Source organism: Bacillus rossius, chromosome 10 (assembly GCF_032445375.1).
Source record: "Bacillus rossius redtenbacheri isolate Brsri chromosome 10, Brsri_v3, whole genome shotgun sequence".
Classification (NCBI taxonomy): domain Eukaryota; kingdom Metazoa; phylum Arthropoda; class Insecta; order Phasmatodea; family Bacillidae; genus Bacillus; species Bacillus rossius.
Genome location: NC_086337.1, coordinates 16,942,724 through 16,960,384, shown reverse-complemented (window position 1 = coordinate 16,960,384; position 17,661 = coordinate 16,942,724). Strand labels below are relative to the sequence as shown.

The window sequence follows — 17,661 nt, the reverse complement described above, 5'->3', positions numbered from 1 at the left end:
GAAAAGTTAGATACTCGTTATTACTTTTGTATGTAAGTCATTGGAAGTTATTATGGCTTGACGACCATACATACGTCATCGATTATCAATTTCAATTAGTAATTTTAAAAAGTGAACTAATAGGGCATTAATCCAGTCCTAGAAAAGTCCATGTGATGTGAAAAATACTAGTGCTATTATAAAACAAGCCGAAAGATAATTAAATAAATCAGTATGGGCGAAGTTATGAGGGTGGGGGAATAATTGCGAGAATGGAAGGCAAGCTATTGATGACTCACTGTGTTCGGTTCCAAAAGACAGTTTCTTCATCCCCCACCTCATTTCCCTTGTTTGAGCGTGTCTCAGTTTACAAATGCGTTCGACTATCAACAAATTATTGTTACTTGTGGTAGCCGCTTGGCTGGAAAAATGCCAGGAATCCTTACTGCTGTATGTTGTAATATTCAACTGCGTCATTGGGTGATTTTCCATGTTTCCTTATAAAAAATATTGAGTGCGAAAAATTTTCCCCTTGTAGGCTTTCTAGTAAAGGACGATATACAATATGGCTCTCCTGCAAACAAAACATTCAGTAAATATATGATGACATAAATTATTATTGTTCCACGTAGGCATTTCTTGTTTTTGAATGTTACTTGTTTCTATGCAAGTTTGTACGTGCATGCATGTGTATGCCCGTATCTCGTTCTGTACTTACATTCTGGAATTAGACTTGTCATATTAGTGTACAATAAAACTCTCTTACATCATATCCCACACTTACTGATTAGTTTGCGAACAGTGGTAGTGTTTATAGGCAGGATTATAGAATTAACTGAATATGTCACTACCTTTAAAGAGAAATTCATCAACATTTTGAGCGGAACACACAACTATAAAATTGTACTCAAATATTAGAGCCAAAATAGGAAATTTCGTTACTTTTGGAATTTTGATACTCGACATGTCACAAATATATTTTGTTTTAATCTTTGCAGGACAGTCACCAAATCGTACGCCAAACTTCAGCCACCAATCCAACTGCTGGAAACGGAAGCCGGTGTTTTTCATTGGTCCACGGAAGTGTCTGACACCATCATCATAGAAAACAACATCGTTGAAAACTTAATAAAATGACGTATGAAATGAGCAGTATTCAACAGGAAAGAGAGGTATTTAGAACAAACATTTATCGCTGATTTAGAATTTTTGTAATAAAACGTTTGAACCTATTTGAAGCCAACAACAACCTGCTAGAACCTAGTAAGAGCCATAATATACTCTCATGACATACTTAATGTTCCATCAGTACAACATGGCAGGCAGTCCGAAGAAATAGTTATCAAACAGCTAGAAGACCAGGAAAAAATTAATATAAGTAAAGCTGGTCTTTTTATTGACCAAGAACACCCATTTCTTGCCGCAACATCCGATGTCCTTGTTGGCGAAGGCCGTCTCGTAGAAATTAAGTGTCCTGCTTCGGCATATGGAATGGACATAAATGAAGCCATGCGAGAAGGCAAAATAAAGTATTTGAAATATTCTGAAGAAAGTCCTACTGTCATTTCATTTAAAAAAGATCATGAATATTTCTATCAAGTCCAGAATCAGCTTCACATAACCAGAAGGGATATTTGCTAGTTAGGCATCTGTACTTCGAGCCAAAAGAAATTAAAAGTACCTATTGGAAATTTTCAGAGACGACACATTCTGGAAAGAAAAAATGGAGCCAAAACTCGTTTTATTTTACACACTATGCGTTCTTCCGGAATTAGTTGATCCTAGACACACAAGAAATATGGAAATTCGGGATCCACCGCACATAACAGAGGCTATCAGAAGCCATAAGATAAAATGCATGGGAAAACGAAGATAGTCCGAAACAAAACCGAATATTACACCCTGATTACATTAAACGTGAACATTTTTCAAGCTTTTGCAGAACTTTCAAGAAAATGTTGGTCTTGGATAATCATTCAAACTAATTTTTATAGTGACCTGTTTGATTTATCAATCTAAGTCGCCTGCTCACTTAGCTTCATAAACTGTCACCTTTCATACTGGAAATTATTCTTGCTCATTGTTTCCATGAACCTTCATTTTTAGTATGCCAGCACCTACATGTGCATAAGAAAGTATAGGCCGTGTGGTCACGTTCAGTGCCTACCTATAGAATCATTACCGTAATTATTTTGGACATGTAAAAAAATAAAATGTCTTACCTATAATGTAAGTTTTAAAGCTGAGTTAATCTTTCCAGAATGGTTAAATGCTCAAGTGAGCAATGGTGCTTCAAAATTATAGAAGACATTGCTTGTTTAGCTGAATAAATACTGAGGTGGTCGTAACTGTTACTTAGTTTGAAGGAAATAATTCATTTGGCAGCCAATTGAGAAATTTGTAAAATTTGTAAATGAGAAACAAGAGAATTTCCTAAAAAGAGTGTTCGGTATGCATAAACTTCTTGTCTTGTAAGTCCTAACAAAAAGGAGAAACGAAATAAATTTCGTTAAATAATGTATAATAGCGACCATAAAAATATTTTGCTTCAGTGGTAAGCAAAATTAAATTCTGTGTTTTGTTGTTTTAAAAGTGTGTGTGCATTAAATCAAATAGTATAAATGCCTGTCTAGTTAAAAATATAAAGCTTATGTACATTTTTTGTGCGTCACAGGTAAAACCAATTTGTGTGTATTTCTACTAAACTTGTTTAAATAATCTGTTGTCGTTTACTGTATCGGATTTGTAAAATTATTTCTATTTAAGCATTTGTTTCTCTTAAGTACCTCTCTAAAGGCCATCTACATACTTTTAAGATTGTTGGACTTTTCTGCAAACAGTTTTGAAAAAAAATTTGTGATGTAAAAATATTTGTGTTTGAAATGTCTATTATACCGTACAGTTTTTTTTTAATTTGTCTTTCTTGGAAGTAAATCGTGCGCACGTTGGTTTAATTTATAGTGCTCTTTTTAAATTTCTTTGTCTTTTATAACATAATGAACATTGTCTATTGGTGTGAAACAAAATGTATGAATTACATGTGAAATAAATACATGTTTTTTAATGTGTAATTATGTAACGATTTCTTGTATAGTGCCTTTTTCTACCACGTCCAAATAAAATATATGCTACCTGCATGATAACTCATTGCCATGACACAAGTGAAACAATTATAAAGGAGATTTTTCCATCTTATAAAGTCACGAACACTTTTTTTTTTAAATAATACATAAGATGTATGTATTTCGAAACGCTTTTACAACTATCATTGACAGATGCGAGTTATAAAAAATACATAACATCGATTCGGGAAATATATTTAACTTCGGCAAGATTTGTTTGCAGAATAAGGTAAGTTAATGTTTCTTGGAGGATATGTAACGTTTAATATCCACGTGACTTCGAAAATTACGATGTAATGTCACTTTTCCCATTTCATGTAAAAGTTTGTGTTTTTAGCAAAAACAAAGTAATGCATTTTATCTTTTTTTTTACTTATGAACTACTAAACACGCGTAAAAAATATGCTACCATTACGATAAACATACTTTTCGCGTTATTTGACATTTGAGTTGAATGAAACGTGTGTAGCCACTGTTAGCTCGCGCGGCGCTCCGCTCCTACGGGGAAGGCAGGCAGGCAGGTAGCAATGCTGTCGAGACATCCCGACCCGTACCGCGCCGTCATGAGGAGGGAATGACCACGGAGTGAGGGAGGGTAAACCGAGTCTATCCCCTCCACCGACATCATTTCGCCAGGACGCGCTCCTAGTAGGCCACTCCTCCAAGGCTAAACTCCGCCCAGGCTAGAGGTATTTTGTGCTGCTCGCGCCGGATTCTGAGTAGCCGCTTCCCTATATACCACTCTTAAGCTACTACTCCTTGAAATATCTTCTCACAGGTTGGACTGTAACACTGCTGTAAATGCACTTTTGTCCCTATAAGTAGGGACACCAAAAACCTGCCAATAAATCTGACAAAAACCAGTGTTATAATATAATGAAACCAGTGAATTTTTTTTATAAAAGGACATAAAAACAGTGGTACAACTATGTTTGAAATAGTAAAGGTTATTTTTAAAACAGTATCAAATATAATTTTGCTTTAACCTAAACTTGAAAACTTTATATTTTGTAATAACAGCTGTAAATAACATATATACCGAAAAAAAAACTCTTGAAAAAAATTAGGTATACATCTAATTGTGATTCAAACAACATACTAGGATAATCCTGACATAACCAAGTTAGAACATAGAAAGTTTGAAAATTTCTTGAAATTATATTAACAACTCCATCTAACACTATTCTTTCAAACCAGCTACTTTATTTTCTCCAATGTGAAATGTATGATTCATCACTGTTAGTAGTGTTAGAGCATATGTGTCCTGTATCGCTAGATTGTTGTGTAACAATCTCTTTTTTTTGCAATTTTTTTTTTTTTTGAGATTTTCATTCAACTTTGTTCTTACTCAGCTTTAATGAATAGGAAAATCAAGAAATAAAATGATGATAGAAACCCAGTGAGAATCATCCATGTAGAGCTAACTAGTGATACTGTCTGCAAGGATCAACTAAACAAGCAATAAAGTTAAAAGAGGAGTTTTTTTGTGTGCTGCTCCACCAAACAACTATTACACTACAGGTGAAATATTACACAAATCTACATAACTGAAGCATACAAAGGTAACATAAAAAAAAATAATATTCTGGCACATTAATTTTGTGAGTCAACAAAATATTTATTCATCACTTACATACATAAACATTTGACATACAAAATCTTTTAACATGGCAGTAATAAATTACATTATGTAGGCACTAAAAATAGCAATCTCAAACATGAAGTCAATGTTCCTGGTTGTTTATTTATCGAACTGCTATGACAAAAGGCACAAAAATGGAGCCTTCCTTTTATTGTTGTGCTATAGACAGCCTGGACGGTCACATCATTGTGATAAGAAAATTGCACACATTATGAACCATTTAATTAACAGAAATCGAATTATTTCATAAATAGGTAATAATATAAGGTATGTAATTTGGTTTTAAAAAATACAGTATTGTAATTATATGCAGAAACATATTCCAGTCATTAACTCAGAAAATGAACATGAGATGATTAATAATTCAACGTGCTGCTTTAATCACATTATTATCAGACAAAAATATGACAGAGCTTGCAATAAAGGCGAAAAAAAAACACAGACATAACTATTAAGTACAAAAAAAGGGGAAAATAGTAATTGGTGATTTTTCTTCACTAACAATGTATATAATTTTAAGAACCAATCAACAAATGACTGAGCCAGTATAACTGCATATCAGAGAGCACTTAGTCAATTTAATTATTAACCTGATACTATGATCCAACATATATTATGCAATATATAATCTACATTTTCTACATTGCAAAACCATTATGAACGCTTCGCTTGTTATATAGTTTCCAGCTTATGAATTCTGAATATCATGATTTTACTGTTTTATACTGTAAGTATGCTCAGTAAGTTTGAATGATAAATAATATCTACAACGAAAGATACTGAACTAATGCAAATCCAACTACATCTTCCTGGAAAACAATCATTAAAAACAAAATATTTTGAACTTCAGAAAATTTGGCAAGACATCTGAAAAGTACAGGTGCTAGCAGCAAGAATGAAGAATTAAATGTGTTATCACTTAGCTACAAACAGAAATGGAGTGTGATTGCTGGTAGTGTAAACCCAGAAAGTTACCAACTTATTTCATACTACTGGTGAAAATATAACTGCCATAGTATGACTGACTGAACTGTAGCCATACCATTTTTACTCTTGATTTTTAAAACATTAACTAATTTAATGAAAAGCATCTTAATCATGAGAAAAATTGACTCTTTTTTGTGGACTTTGCTTCAATATATAAAAATATATAATACTTTGGTATTTCTTCAAGATTCATTAACTATGAGGCAAAGAATGCCTACAACAGTTGGATGGTGCAAGTATATATAAGAAACTAGTTTAGTTTCAAGCATGTAATTGCCTTGAAACACACTCAGAGTGATTAAAATTAGACAAAATGGTTGAAATTACATGATATTTAATTCCAAACACTTTCGTTCTTTTAAACAACAAATAATTTTTCAAGACATTCCGTAAAGCAATTAATTTTAAGTGAAGCTGTAGAAAATTACACATCCACACATGCCTGCCAAACTGCCTCAGGACAACCCTAAACCTACACTTATGACTAGATATCAGTTTAGCCAACTTTACTTATAAATTGAATAACATTTTTTGAGATTCTATTTATAACACAAATTGTACTTAAACTTCAGTTTAAAAATGAAAGTGAAACTTGAATACTGAAAGTTTAATAAAAATCTTATTCCTATTAATTTTATGGTTTCAGAAGTTTATGTGCAATTTGGACCTAACTCAATTTTAAGCTTGAGCTCTGCTAGAATATTTCCACACCAAAGCATTAGGCAGTTTAATAATGTTAATCATGTATGTCAAATGAATATCTGACATGGATTCAGGACGTTATGAGTTCAGAGGTGTGCCTGCATAAGGGATGGTTTTTCCTTAAATGGTTTTCCACTTTGATTACAGGAAAATGCTCTCGCAGTTAATAGACGAAACCTCTGTTTCTTTCAGATTAACTTGGTAGCCTGCCATTATAAAAATTAATAACAAAAAGTAATTAAAATTCAGTTGAACTGCCTTAACCAGATACATACAGCAAATTAATATTAAATTTTAAAAAAAAAATCCTTTCATTAAAGAAAATAACTACATTACAATGAATGAGTTATTTTCTGTAAAAATTACCTGTTAGTACAAGAAGAAACACCAATTTATTAATTTTTTTTGTTTGTCATGGCAACCTTTACATATATATATTTATATATATATATATTGGTATGTGTTTAAAAATCATAATACATACAAATAAACATACCACAAATTTCACTTATCACACATACCACCACAAACCTAAAACCATTAATAATTATTAAAAATCCACTCTAAAACAAAATAATATATGCACATAAAAATTGACTTATTCACCTGAGCATCAATGTTGTTTGGACAAATTGCCAAATTTAAAAAAAATTTAATGAATGTATTTATTTTTAGATACACTTTCAATCAATCCCAGTTTTCATATTTCAGTTCATGATCTACTAAAACTACAACTCTTTCTTTATTCTTTTTTGAGAACAGATATATTAAAATAATTACATTAGCATTTATAAGCTCTTGGGAACATTGATATGTATGTATGTATGTATGTATGTATGTATACACACACACTTAAGTACAGTACTTTTATTTAAAGAGTTCATGTTTATTTCCCCACAGGAATTCTTTCAACATTATATCTTAAAAGAAACCGGTAAATATATCTTATTTATTACTATTACATTTCTAGACATAAATATTCATACTGTTAAAAAAATGTCAGAAATAAAAAAAATGTGGCATCACAATGTCTTTACTAACAAAAAATCAAAATGAAGTAAATGTTTGATTTTTCTAAACATGTGGCTTTTAAACCCAGGATCGCTGCCCAAAGTAAGGTACAGCCTAGTTATTAGGATATATTTATACGCACACATACACATACACACACTACTGGCGATATTACAAAACAATTGGGAAAATATCTAAGAAATGTAACTTTAATTATAAATCATTATCCTACCCAGAGACTGCAAAAGATTTTATTTAGTGTTGTAATGAAAAAAGTTTGCAATGACACTGTGTCAAATGCTTATAAATAGGGATGACAAAGTATTTTCCCCAAGTTCCTTAATATTTTTGATTATTGAAGATTTTGGAGACTTAGATTCAAAAGATGAATTTTTGTACAAATCCTTGTCCATTATCATTTACATTAAGGCCAATATACTACATTTCTGTAATTATTACCTGGAATTACAGCACCCACATTTGTATGTAAACAGCACCAACCAGCAAAAAAAAAGCATTAATTTAAACTGGCAGGGGTTTTTGCATTGCAATAATCAGTGTACCTTGCACATACGTTATTTGGGGTTTTAATTCAGATTGTTACAAAATTTTATTAGTGGATGAATGTGTTAATACTTTCTCTTAATTTAAATATTTTACAATAATGTGTAACCAAAGTTATGTATTTTTGTTTGCAAAGACAAGTTTCTGAGTTTGTGATAAAAATATGTTTTCATGTTGCCATGTTGATAATAATAGATTATTGTATTCTGCACAATGAACATGATGAAATTTTTATTGAAATCTTGCTATGATTGCTAGAGGAAAATTATGCCATATTATGTTTTTAAAAAAACTTCTTTTAGATTCTGTATACAAAACCCTAATTTTCCGATTCAATAATGAATAAATATTCATAGGATAATAATTAACGAAACAGAGGAAAATTTAAATTTAAAAGAAATATTATTCTTTATAAGGAGCATTCTATAAAGCTATAAAACTTAAATGGAATGAAAATATAAAATTTATTTACAAATCAAAGGAACTTTATACGTATCTAGGAAAATTTGTTTGAAAGTCTCAACTGATAAAAAGACTCATTCCATGTAAACACAAAATTTAAAAAAAATGTTTTTGTTTCCATGCACTTACTAATAACTTACATAAAAAAAACGATTTAAATACATACTTTATGAATAAGTAGGCAAATGGAGAGTAACATACCTTTTCAAAGTATATTGCTTTCCTATGAGCAATGAAATATGCATTGTCATTTTCTGTTATTTTAATGTTCCTAAGAGAACCACGGAAAATGAGTGCCATAACTAGCATTTTGAATGTAAATGGTGATGTTTCACTTATACGTGACTTTAAATGGATGTTACCTGTTGCCCCACCAGTCAACATGTGTATGTATGTGATTTTTGTGGTTTTTTTTTAGTCATGTGGTTTTTTTTTAAATCCAATTTTTCTATCGTGTCTATCAATACCTAACTCATGTCAAACAACAGAATCTGCCCATGGACCTACAGACATTTTCAAGAAATGACCATCTGTAAATAAAAGTTTTCAGTGCTTTGCCGGTAGCAGATGGGCAGAGTTCAGAGCAGGGTGGATGAAAGGGAGGAGGAGGGGATCGGGGGAAATATCCCCCCCCCCCCCCCCTTTTGCATTTATGGAAAAAATTTGTGATATTTTAGTCAAGGTGTATGTTATTTATGGTGATGCAGAGTAAGCTATCACAACAAGCTACACAGGAAGTAACTCATGTTGAGACCAATAATGTTTCAGTCTAAACCTCTTGTTGTTGATGTAAGTTTTTTGAACACACAGATTATAATTTTATCTATTTTTATATATTTTCAAATCCCCCCTCAAAAAAATTCCTCTATCCACCACTGGTCCTGAGGATGGCATTTTCCAATGCGTCTAATGCAGAATCGTGTCTATGTGTGTTTCAGTCAAACAGTGTGTGAAGTGGTGACCCTAAAATTACAAAGGTGAAACATGTGGCTAAAGTCAATGCATTCTCGACACTATTTTTATCCTTTCACAACATAGCCTTGTGTCATTTCATGACTAATACAACATATTTTCACTATAAACTTATGGCCAGCATAAACGTACTGCTACAATGATATGTTTTCTCATAGATATATGAAATATAATTACAATTTTACATATGCCAAACCCACTAACTGGCCTTGAAAATGCAATATAAAGTAAGAACTTATAATTAACAAGAATTTTTTTTCTGCAAATAAAATATTTGTATTAGTACTTTATTTATTATTTTTGTAGGTCTCTCTGATTTTTACACTCAAAAGGTCTATTCCTACCTTCACATATATTTTGAGAACATTATTTTAATATTTGCAAAGTTTATATTATAGTAAAATGAATGTAAGCAAACAGCTATGTAGTTAAAAATTATATCAAACATGTAGTTTGTCCATACCATAACAGAAACTTATATATAAAAAACAGTCCATAAAACTAGCAACATATGTGCTGTTATATATAATGAAATATGGATATAAGCCCTGTGAGTGCTGCTACCGAAGCTCCCTCATTGCTTGTCAACTGGCTAATAAAGCTTGTTTCTGCATGTTGTAGAGAACACTTTAAGCACTGTTTCTTAAAGACCACTGAAACTAATTTGGGTTTACATTTACGTTCCATTAGTTTATTAAACTCACATATACTAACATGCAAAAATGCATAAAGCCAAGGGCTAGCATGTGTGTAATAATTAGGCCTACATGTTTCCTACAGCACACACAGTTTTAAAATAATTTCAGCTTGAATAGGTTTTTTTTTTACTTTTAGTTCAGTATTTACACCAATCTAAGAATAATAATGTAAACTAATAATGTAGCATGTTTTAAATAATCTTCTACAGTTAATCCTCAAAAAACACAGTGATTTGTTCTTCATTATATTTATTAAAATTTAACAGTTTTATTATGACAGAACTACAAACAAATCACTTGCATTCATTATTTAGGCTCAAATACATCCAAAATTACAGGACTTAACAGATTCTAACTGCAAACAACTAGCTAAACCTGTTAGACTTAATGTAAAAACGTGTTATTTAAAAGTTATGGCCAGAAACTATGCGGGAGTCTGTTTTACCCTCGCAAAAATGTATACTTGGAAAAACATACTAATTCAAAGTACAAACAGCATAGCAGTCAATCCTAAAGTTTTATGGCTTTTAATACTAACTTCAACAAAGTATCTACTTTGAGCAATTATTTGATTAGCAAGAAACAGGATTCCAGCAATATTATAACTTGAAGTTGGATTGGTTATCTCAGAACAACCAAATATCAGCTGTTTGTTTGTTTATGTGCGTGACAATTACATCAATATGAAAACCAAAACCACTTTACAAAAATGCATTTACTACTAACTAGAAAAAAAAAGTTTCTAATAATATACTAACAAGATTGTATCTATGCCTCCATTAAGTCCTGAGTTAAGATGATAAATGGAACAAAAAATTCTAAAATCTACTATAAAAACTGTGATGCTACAGATTTCCATCAATACTATGATAACTTATGGCCTTATGGGTTATGGGTGATAGTACTTTATACCAGACCCTTTAAAATGTGAACTCTCTGTCTGCTTTTAGTCAAAACATTACAACACGACATTTCAGATTTATGAACTGTGAAACTTGTATGTAAAATTCTGTTACTTCATTTGCAAAGGTAAAATATTTATTTCAGCAAAAATTAACAGCAGGTATTATATTTATTAAAATCAACACTGAAATAAAGAGCAATTATGAGCACATAAATTATGATTCAATGGCTTAAAACAACAAGCAATGTTTATAAAAAAAAAGTATACTGTGAAGGGCCACCAAGGAAAGTAACATACAAGGATACCCTTCTCGGATGTTTCACTTAATTATGAAAACATCTAGGATATATTATATTCACTATTAATTTCAAATAGTCACCACACATTTTATAATTGTGGACTGCAGAAATAATAATAAACAGTTCTTTGGCTGTTTTTCAATAAAATTTTCATCAGCCAACACTTACATTTGCATGAGCACTCAATTAGGCTGGACCTTAATATTAGCATTTTTTTGTTTAAGTGCAGAAATAATTTTCGAAATGCCAAGGCTGATATACAAAAATGAGCAGATAGAAACTTGTTTCAAAGAAATAAAATAATAAAACTTCACTAATGGTCTTTAAGCATGCTTCTAACTAGACAAAATTTGGTTGCCTAAACAAAGTATACCCTACACCACTTATTTTGAACACTGTACCATTTTTATAATATATATTTGATACACTTGAAGCAAAATTTTGGATTATAGGTATAAAATAATTCTTAGCATAATGTCCAATACATATAAACTTGAAAAATCTCAAACATGCATGCATTTATGGGTCACATTTTTTTTTATATAAAAAACTTCAAAATAAACTTTATCTGTGTGATTACTTCCTAAAAAACCTATCTCAAAAGTAAGATAATATAAATATAATATTCTCACTATGATTAGCTATATGATATGTTTTAATCAAAGTTATTAGAAAATATAGTATTGTCTGCACTTCCTTAAAGTTAAAACTACAATAAAACATAAAAATTCTTATACAATCATTTGCATATAAAACATAACTAAAAACCATTTTAGAAGGGGGGAAGGAGGGTCCTTGACCAAAAAATAAATTTATAAAAATGTATTACAATAAGAATGTGTAAGAATAGAATACATTTTGAATGCTCAGAAAGAAATCTATTTACCTAAATTACATGTAACTTCAGTTAAATAAAAAAAAGTCTATGAACACACAGTTCAATAAAAATTTGAAATAAGAAGTAATTCTTCTATATGTTTCTGTGTATTATTTTCCCAGGCACACTTGCAAATAATTAAAACAACAGAACCCAAATACTGTAACCACGATCCAGCCAGCTAAGACATTACCTTTGGTCACAAGAGTGCAGGTTTGTAGCTTGTGTAAGCCATGGGTGTGAGTGAATGCTAAAGGTCGCTCACATAAATACGAAGCTTCCGTAAGTAAAACTAACATTACATAAAAAAAACACTAAACTGATTACAATAATTAACTAGTGTCTAGGCTTCTGGGTTGAGACTACATCTTTGTTAAGTATTTAAAATATTAATTTTGGTACTTCTTTTCGTAGACCATTGACAAGTGCAAAATTATCAACAAAAGGTGTGACTAACTCTGCTGGTGAGCTGTGATTGGTCCATGTGGATAGCAGTGATTGGTGAAGGTTTCAGCTAAATCAGTGGACAGTTTTGAAATGTGTCAACAAACACATGCAAAGTTTGTGAAATATCTGCAAAACCACCAAACCATGTTTAACAACTTTTTCTTTTTCTTTTACAGAAATCTTTTTGCCTAGCCACATCAGTCAAAATAAAAATTCACCAAAACTGAAATGTTGTTTTGGCTAACCGAATGTAGTTTCTCAGCAGCCTGCCTTACCTTATTTTGTTAAACTTAGTAATAGTACGTTGTTACTGTATATTTTACATTTTGTATGCAAAGTATTACTTCAATTTAAAGCATTACTAAAGTTTAAGAAATCTTATTTCAAAAAAGATTTCATAAAAAAGTATTTATTTGGAACATTTTTTATGTTTTACAGCAAATATTGCACACTTCCATAAAACAGCACTTCTTAATTTAAGAAAAAGTATAACATTAAGAGAGACAAATCCCAATTGATAGGAAAAACTTACCTTAAAATATATTAAACTAACACCACAAACTTATCATTATACATAAATATTTTCTGGTATTAACAAACAATCCAAAAATACAACAATTTCTACATGAAAAGTGGGTTGTCTATTATTAATACAAAATAAAATAAAATTCTATAAATTAAATAATTACTAACTTATAAGAGCAAAAATGTGATGAACTTAAATGTGATAACAAACAGTTTTTATTCTAAACATGTAATCGTAATATATTTTGTAAAATTATCAGCTTATGTAGTATGCTTCTAAAATATGGAAGTATATTTTCTTCATAATTATGCTAACAATAATAACCACAGGAACAATTCCATAGCCACTTCATAAAAACATGTTTTTATGCATAAAAGAATCATGACTTGCAATCAAAAAAAAGTTTTTGAATATAATATTTTTCGAAAAAAAATAAAATAATTTTAGCTTGAAAAAAATCATTTTAGATTTTGAGCTAAGAGAACTTAAAGCAGAAATTTAAAATGTGATGAAAATGTAAAAATTCCAAAATTAAAATTTGAAAAATCTATAAAAACAAAGCAAAATGTTTTTAATTAGGTATCTGGCAGTAGGATGTTACAGGGAAAAACAATATATTGCTGAAAACATCATTCCTAACATTACTTAGCACTGGTCAATAAAAGGATATTCATGCTAATTATCGCTAACTTCCAACTTGTAGGTATACCAACACAGTAAGTACATACTTTCAGTTACAACTGGGAGCAAAATTATTTTCAGGAAAGTCCATTAGAAAACTGTGAATTGATTGATATGTTACTCTCGCAATAAATTGGGCTTTCACCTGGTGGCAAGGTAGTACACACAACTCTTTTAACTCTTTCAAAAACAACTTTACAAGAAATAAACTCCTTCTAAATTTCTTTCTAACATACAAAACTCATTATTAACTAGTCTATCATTTGTACATTTATGTATTGCAGTCACAGTCAGTTGACTACATATCACATCTCGCCATACATAGTCGAGGGACTTACTACGCTAGACCAAAAATAACACATTATTGCAAGTCTCGTGTGCATGTTCAAAAAAAGGCCACTATATAGGCAGATTCTTTTCATCCTGAAGGGCAGAATAATTGCAAAACTATGTTCTACACCAAGATACTAAAATTCTGGTACTTATTTTGTGGGCTGTTGAGCAAAGAGTGCAAATATAGATGTTATATAATGCCATGCATAGTAAATTGGAGTGAAGAATTCCTTTATACAGTTTATTGTAACTGAAAATTATTTTGATATGATTTAAAATACCCATCACTCACTTGAGAGTGTCTACAACAGAAACAAGGTTAATGTTTGCACCTAATAACAGTGCATCTCTTTTCCAAATTAAGCTTTCATTATAAGATTTTATCTCCATGCATTTGATTGCACAGCAACATTAAGGAATAGCTCTGCCTGAATTTTGATGCACTTGTTAACAAAACAGATTTGAACCTACAATCTATTCTGCTCTTGTTAACATTATTAGAATAACTGACACACCACAACATGCATTATATTTCACTTTTTTTTAAATAACTCAAGCATTTTCTGTGATCCTAAAGCAAAATTTACCTTTGTTTTTACATTTTATTCATTATGATGTATTTTCTTAATCTCAAAGGGATTATTAGTAAAACTAATGTAGTGGAGCAGATTTCTGAAAATGCCGGTATTCTCAAGGTAGGACAACTTCAAAATCAACATAAGTTGAAACACCTGAGATTTTTCATAAACTTATTTCATCTCGAAGTCTACCGAATCATTGTGCTTTCATACAGATAAGTTGAAACACCTGAGATTTTTCATAAACTTATTTAATTTCGAAGTCACCCAAATCATTGTGCTTTCATACAATCTATAAACAAAACTGTGCTTTCATACTATCTATAAACAAAAAAAAAGTAATGTTAAATATTACAGTGCATCTGAACTGTTCAAATACACCTGGTTTCTCTTGGGTCTTGTTGACTTATGGTACAGATCAACCGTCCAATACCTGAATGAAGTACTGCTGAGGATGTCAGTTCGCTCTCGGTGCTCAGAGCTCAGTCACGGGACCAGAGATGGTAACATGGGGCGAGCACGAAGATGAGCCACTCACTGTGCTCACCAGACTCTCGCTCGTGTTCTCCAGAGAGCTGGAGCACTGCTCCAGGGACGCTGGCCCCGTCTTCTCCTCCACACTCATGGCGTTTATCTTCTTGCGCAGAACTCCAACCAACCGCTCCGACCTGCCGTACAAGGAGTTGTGCTTGGTTCAGAAACAAACACAAACTCTAAACAAAAGCTGTGTGTTGAGAAAATAACTATGTTATGCTATGCATCCCAAACACCATTATCACAGCTAAAAACAAAGAGTTACAGAGATATGATAATAATTTCCTGATTTCATACATCATGCAGAGATAGTCAGCTGCAGCCATAATCAACAGACACAATCAAATATTATAGATGATAACTACAGGGATCACTGACTAACACTATCACCTACTAACTCATGCAATTAATAAACTCATTCACAAACTAAACAAACACATACACAAACTTAACATTTCACATCCCCCCTTCACAGTCTCACACAAATCCTTCACCTTTCACACCACTATCACTCATTCAGTTGCTCATACTTACATTCAACTACTTGTTCATCCCTTCACTTATTCATACACATACTCAATCACTCATACATTCTGATAAGTGTACTGTTTGGTCATATAAAATTTTAACACATTGCTGAATGTAGGACAATAAACCTGTGGTCCAGGAACTCTGCAAGACATGACCGTTATAATAAAAAATAGGATACAAACATTTATTCATATAGTGGTACATTACATAAAAGAATGAGTTACACATTGAACAGTATTATTCAAAGCTTAGGTATGTACAATAATGTATACATATGTTTGTGAAAGAAACATGAAACAAATATTCTCAAAGACTGATTGCATTGAATGTTACATAACAACTTAAACAACTTTAACACACATGGAAAAGTTGCAAGAAAAGCAATCTCTCTGGATTCAAGGATTCCATCAATGCCCATGGAACTCATCCTATATACCGGATTACTATGGTTTATTTATTTCTGCTTGGTTGCCAGGCTGGGTAAAGCACTGAGGCTGTGACTATAGGTGGCATAGGCTCATCTTCCTACTCAGACAGTTGCTATTAGCATCTGCTACGAGACTAGTGATCTTGGACTGGTTCATAGTTATAAAAGTAAAAACAAGTGAATCAAGAAATAAACCAATTTCATTACTAAAAAAAAAAAACTGAATGATACATTTATTAGCTACATGTACTGTTTATTAAAATATAAATTACTCCCTTAATCACAAAGTCCGTCCAATGTGTCGATATCAGCCTGCCATTATCTGTGCGACTCACAGAGAATTTAGATTAAGAGCCATCATGAAACACATCACTACTCCTAGTTGTGTGAGCTTACTTGTTGGCACGTGCTATAACTTCCTGAAGCTCTCTTCGCAGTTCCAACTTCTCCTTCTCCAGTTCCAAAAACTGCTGTGACATGCTGGAGTCATCACCTAAAGACATAAACAGTTTCAACAAGATATTCTGACTAGTCAATTTGTTACTATTTTAAGTTACAATATACTTATTGTACAAGAGGTACATATATAATCACTTTGGAAAAATATTAGCTATGAACATATAAGATATAATGAAAAAATTCACATGAGTCTACTACACACTTATATTAAGAATATTTTCTTGTAAAGATAACCAAATAAATTAAGTTCACATGTCACTAACGAAAATGGGAAAAGAAACAAATATGTTTTTTCAAACAAAAATATTACCATGCAGAAACTTCTGGAAAAATTAGTCCATACTTATAAACTGAAGAGAAAGTCTTACCTGAATTGTTATTTACTATATCTCTATTTTCCTTTTCTTGCTCACTGCAAAGCAAAGAGAGAGTGAAGAGTACTAAAGACAGGCAATTAAAGACTAACAATGACAAGTTTTGAAACTAAAACAAATGTTAGATGGACAAAACCAAATTAATTTACTAGGTAAGCCTTGACAAGCATAAAATTCTGAGTATATACCTACTAACTAAAATACATATGTTTATTAAGAAAGAAGGCATTAGACAGCACAAAAAGAAAATATTCATACTGCACTGTGTCTCACCATTGTTGATGTAAAAACTATGTAACAGTATGAAATGTAATTTATGGATGCTGGATTAGATGAAGACCGGTGCTTATTTGTGAAAACATTTCTAAAACATTAAGAACATTAGATATATTTTATCATGACAGAAAGCCTGCACTTAGTAAAAAAAATAGATTGAAAGGAATTCATACTGTAAAACACAAACAAGCAACATTAATAAGCCAAAAAACAAAACACAGCCAAACTGCTAACAGGTACACAGTGTTACTATTAATGCATGGAACATATTGGAAG

At 31.4% G+C, this 17,661-nt stretch overlaps 1 protein-coding gene across 1 annotated transcript in view; it reads right to left on the bottom strand.

Annotated features, from left to right (window-relative positions):
- Positions 1–4,687: 4,687 nt before the first annotated feature.
- The window catches only part of LOC134535798 (uncharacterized), a 125,307-nt gene continuing 112,333 nt past the window's right edge, over positions 4,688–17,661 (bottom strand). The window contains exons 6-8 of the mRNA XM_063375079.1: positions 17,104–17,147; positions 16,673–16,769; positions 4,688–15,452 (exon numbers count right to left, since the gene is read on the bottom strand). Of these exons, the coding sequence (XP_063231149.1) occupies positions 15,260–15,452; positions 16,673–16,769; positions 17,104–17,147 (334 nt within the window). The 3' untranslated portion in view covers positions 4,688–15,259. The remainder of the gene's footprint in view (positions 15,453–16,672; positions 16,770–17,103; positions 17,148–17,661) is intronic.